General features: G+C 52.9%; 2 protein-coding genes across 2 annotated transcripts in view; both read right to left on the minus strand.

Annotated features, from left to right (window-relative positions):
* PRSS45 (protease, serine, 45) overlaps positions 1-2,300 on the minus strand; it is an 8,536-nt gene extending 6,236 nt beyond the window's left edge. Inside the window, exons 1-2 of the mRNA XM_014540499.1 lie at positions 2,179-2,300; positions 185-210 (exon numbers count right to left, since the gene is read on the minus strand). Coding sequence (XP_014395985.1) covers positions 185-210; positions 2,179-2,300 — 148 coding nt within the window. The remainder of the gene's footprint in view (positions 1-184; positions 211-2,178) is intronic.
* A 114-nt stretch (positions 2,301-2,414) lies between these two features.
* On the minus strand, positions 2,415-4,449 carry PRSS42 (protease, serine, 42). Its single transcript, XM_014540507.1, has 3 exons — positions 4,183-4,449; positions 3,346-3,506; positions 2,415-2,809 (listed from the first exon to the last, which is right to left on the minus strand). The coding sequence occupies exons 1-3, from the start codon at positions 4,391-4,393 to the stop codon at positions 2,573-2,575; spliced, it is 609 nt and encodes a 202-aa protein (XP_014395993.1). The 5' UTR covers positions 4,394-4,449; the 3' UTR covers positions 2,415-2,572.
* Between the last annotated feature and the right edge of the window lie 126 nt (positions 4,450-4,575).

Genomic DNA, 4,575 nt, shown 5'->3' on the forward strand with positions numbered 1-4,575 from the left:
GGCGACCTCGGAGCCCTGGACCCCAGATTGCCCCCAGGTGGCCAGCCCCACGACAGCGCCCCCAAGTGCCTTAAATTGGTGACAGCGGCCCCAGAACCTGGCTGGTGATCCCTGGACCAGGGACGGCTTCTGTCCCCCAGCCCCGGCTGCACCCTGGTCCCTGCGCTGGGTGCATGGGACTTACCCAGTTTATCTTGAGAATCTGGAAAGCTGTAGACAGCGCAAGAGAAGAAAGTTTCAGGTTCCGCAGGGACCCGGGAAGATGTCTTAGAGAAAGTGACATCGGAGCCGGACCTAAGACTTGAACAAGAAGCCAACCGGGCGGCCGGACTTAGAGACGAAGGGCTCCGGCTCCCACGGTGTCTGGAAGGACGCTGGTGGGAGACCGAGATTTCTGTTTCTCTTGTCCAGTGTGGAGGGCCCAGCTTTGGGGACCACAGCTAAGGGGGTGCAGATGGGTCCCCACCAATAGGTGGGTAGAGGTGGCCTGTGTTCCCGTGTGGAGCGTGGTCCCCAGGGCAGCAGTAGCATTACTTGGCAACTAGGTGGAGAGGCACCTTCTCAGCCCCGCCCAGACCCGCAGGCCTGGGAACTCTGGGAGGGAACCCGTGGTCTGTATTTAACCAGCCCTGCAGGGAATTCGGATGCAGGGAAAGCACAAACCACAGCTGAGTGGAGCCATCAGAAGGAGAAAAGCTACCTGCTGACCAGGCTATGGGAACAAGAACATCAGTTGACTTTTAACCGATGACTATTCAGTGGCTCCTTAAAGCAGCTGGTTGGATCCGCATTAAGAGACTGGGTTTGATGCAAGCTCTGTCCCACCCAGCAGCAGTGGGACCGACACAGGCCGCCCTCTGAAGCCCTGGAGGGAAACCTGGGCCGGACAGCAGGCTCAGAAGACCGGGAGGGAGTGGCCAGAGCAAGGCAGAGACTCTGGACCACTGGGCCCTGGAATGAGGACCAAGAACTAGATCCAAACACAAGGACTCTCTTCACTCTAATTCTTTTTATGCTTAAAACTTTAAGTCAAAACCACAACACTGTCTTTTTTAAATAAGCAAGTATAAGGATCTATCGATAAAGAATTGCAGAAGATCAAAAACATTATCATTTCAAAAGCTTCCTTCTTTACTTCAGAGAATAAAACTCACAAAATATAAAGTCTGCTAGTCTGTTTGCGTCAAAAACCGCAATCTGCTCAGCAATGGACAAGTGTGATGGTGCTTGTTTTATTAAACAAATGTGTGTGCCAGTGACTGGAGGCATCTTTTAGCAAAATCAATGTCTTTCAGATTCTATTGCAGTAACAATAGACCTTCAGCATATAAATGCCAGCTAGTGGGTGCCTGGCTGGTGTGGCTCAGTGGTTGAGCATCGACCTATGAACCTGGAGGTCACGGTTCGATTCCAAGTCAGGGCGCATGCCCAGGTTGCAGGCTTGATCCCCAGTAAGGAGCGTGCAGGAGGCGGCCGATCAGTGATTCTCTCTCTCCTCTCCCTTCCTCTCTGAAACCAATAAAAATATGTATATATGTATACTTAAATGTCGGCTAGTGGGAAATCAGCCGTTCCCACGTCAGCAGTTATCCAGAGAGCATTCATATTTTGCATCATAAAACTGATTAGAGACTAATCCTTTGTTTTTATGAATAAGAAACAGAATGCTAAAAATTTATAATTCTAAACAATTCCCAAAGATACTTCTGTTAAAAAAAAGCAAAATACTGAAGTCAATGTTAAAATTAAACATAATGAATAGTTTCTTAAATATGCAACCTGAATGGCCTATGTAAAGTATGACTACCTTATGAGACAAAAAGCTTCAATCTCATCATTTATATTCATCATCAATATGTAAATCATGTACATCTACATTAGCCCACAAAGTCCAGGACAGCAGAGCTTCAGAACACACAAGACATTCTCCAAACATTTATTCGACTGACGTCAGAAATCTCGGCACTCCTTCCTGTCTCAACACAACATGGGGTGAGCCTGGATGTGGCCACCAGGGCACTGAGGGAGGGGGTTCCGAGACCGGGCTGACCCAGGAGGCTGACGTGGCAGAGGCTGGCATTCACAGGTGGATCCACATGGGGTGCAGGGAACTTCTCCCCACCACAGACAACCGAGTCCCATGGAAATCACACCACAGCAGGGTGGCACCTCGCTCACTCTCTCTGGACAATCACCAAGCTGACTGGTTTGACAGTATCAGGCGAGAGACTGAAACCGCTGGGTCTAACGGTGTCCAGCGCTGATGGCGTCTCTTCCTCGGTAGACCTTTTCCGAGACATCCATGCGGCACCTGTTCTCCTGGGCAGGCCAGCTGGCCCCGGAGCTGGATGGTTTCAGCCTCCCTCCCAGCAGGTGTAGGCGGGGCCAGGGCCAGGGACTGGAGCACCAGGCAGGACACTTTGGGGACTCCAGTCTCACTTCTACTCTCTGTTGTATGGCTCCACAGAGCCAGTGGGTCCCAACGGGAATGTGAGGGGAGGGCACTGAGGAGAGGGAGATGGGAGGAGAGGCCTCGAGGGAGACTCAGAAACAGGAGGGAGCAAGCCTGTGGTCACAAGGTCACCAGGACGCCCAGGGACAGCACCAGACACAGGGGCAGGGTGGGGAGGACTGCTGAGTCTTGAGAAGAAGCCTGATTCATCTGATCAATGACCCAGTCCTTAAAGAAACTAACTTCTGTGTAAACTCCAGGATATCCTTTGCGGCCACAGCCGATGCCCCAGCTCACAATCCCCACCTGGACCCAGGTGTTATTAAATTCACAGACCAGGGGGCCCCCAGAATCTCCCTGGAGAGAGAGAGAGAGAGAAAGAGAGACAAATGGAGGAATGAAAGACCAACATCAGAGCCGGCTGGCTGCCCGCAAGGCACTGGACACACGTGGGGCGCCCCCAGCCCAGGTTTCTGAGAGATTTACAAGTTGAAAATTTGTAAACATACTCAAAAACTGTGCCCAGAAAATACTGACTATAAACAGAGAAAATGTACATACTCTGAGACAACAATAACGATTAAAGCCCTTACCTAATGCATTGCCTGTCACACAGAAGGGGCTCACAACATGTGACTCGTCTTACTGGTGTGTCCTGCCTGGACCCCCCTCCTCCCTGCCCCCCTCCAGGCAGCATCCTCTCCTCTTTACTGAAAGGCTGGGTCAGGGTCAGGCCAGCCGGGCAAAGCCCCTGCAGCGTGTCCCGCTGAATCCCCTTCATTTGAATGGAGAGTGAATGGAGGGGCTGGCAGGCGATGCAGGTCCTACTGCCTGTGATGAAGAACCCCAGGGGACAAGCCCAGGGCCGAGGCAGCAAAGGGTCGTGCACTGACCTGGCAGGAATCCTTTCCGAGAGTGTAACCACAGACACACCCTTCCCTGACTACGTCAAACCTGGTTCCCAACTTTTCCTTGAAGATCTCATTACACTTCTCATGGCGAATGATTTTTAGCTCAGCCTCCTGGAGCAATTCGGGGGCTGCCTCCTTAGGATCTGGAAAGATAATATCGGACAAGGGGGTCCGCTTAGTGGCCCCCACTCTGGGCTCCACAGAGTGTGTTCACTCACAGACACCCTCTTAGGGCAATGGATATTGTCGCCACTGGACATTGCAGGAAAGGAGACCCAAAGGTGACATGGGGAGAGGAGGAGGTAAGCATCAAAACCAAGACAGGAGAAGGAAGGGCCGATCAGGACCGGAAGAGGCGAGGCCTTACCAGCCTGAGAAATCAAGCCAAGCACCTGTCACCCTGAGTGCCATTAGGAATCGCGACAGGTGTCCTAGACATCAGGACTTTCTTTCACTTGGAGCAGGATCACAGACTTGCATCAGGAAGTGCCCCGCAGGTACCAGATCCAGCTCCCCAGGGGCAGGAGGCCCTGCAATGTCACTGAGAGGCATCTCTACGGCCTCTTCTCCCTGAAAACTCCCCAAGCACCGAGGCAAGTACTTCCAGTTGGGGGCGGCTCCGATGAGCAGCCAAAACCCACCTGAGCTAAAACCCACCTTGCTTGTCACCCAAGGTCCTGACCTATTAATAGAAATGTGCAACCCCATCAACGTACCCTCCTCCCTTACCCTCTTGCTAGAGAACTGCCTCCCTGGTCTCCCTTTGGCTTCAACCCCAGGGCACCTCTCCCCGGGCCTGAATTTGCTTCACAGTCTCACCTTTTTCATGTAGTTTTCCCCATCCAGTCACCCAGCAGTCGGTGTCCGTTTGCACCATCAAAGTCTTCTCGGGGAAGCACACCGGCTGGATGTGGGTGGAGTAGTTCACAGGGAACTCGAGCAGAACCAGCGCAATGTCGTTCTCGATCCTCTTGAAAGTGCTGTAATCTTGGTGGATGACGATGTCTCGCACTGGGACTCTGACGGCCATTTTGGAGGCGTGATGCACGTGGATGCCTCCTACCTTCACCGTGTAATCCAGGTGGCTGCAGAGAGATCCTGGATGGTCCGCAGTCCCTTCCACGTGGTCTGGGTTCTTCCCAGCCCCATCCTAGCTCCAACGCCAGCCATCAGCCACTTCCCTCCCTCCACACCGCATCCCCCCCCCCCCCC

This window comes from Myotis brandtii, unplaced genomic scaffold, assembly GCF_000412655.1.
Source record: "Myotis brandtii unplaced genomic scaffold, ASM41265v1 scaffold246, whole genome shotgun sequence".
NCBI lineage: Eukaryota > Metazoa > Chordata > Mammalia > Chiroptera > Vespertilionidae > Myotis > Myotis brandtii.

Bases quoted from the DNA above. Each gene is read 5' to 3' on its own strand.
- PRSS42 (XM_014540507.1), bottom strand. From the start codon at position 4,393: ATGGCCGTCAGAGTCCCAGTGCGAGACATCGTCATCCACCAAGATTAC. The intron at 3,507-4,182 runs GTGAGACTGTGA...TTATCTTTCCAG, and splicing joins GGGAAAACTACATGAAAAAG to ATCCTAAGGAGGCAGCCCCC. The intron at 2,810-3,345 runs GTCAGTGCACGA...CTCTCTCTCCAG, and splicing joins TCGGAAAGGATTCCTGCCAG to GGAGATTCTGGGGGCCCCCT.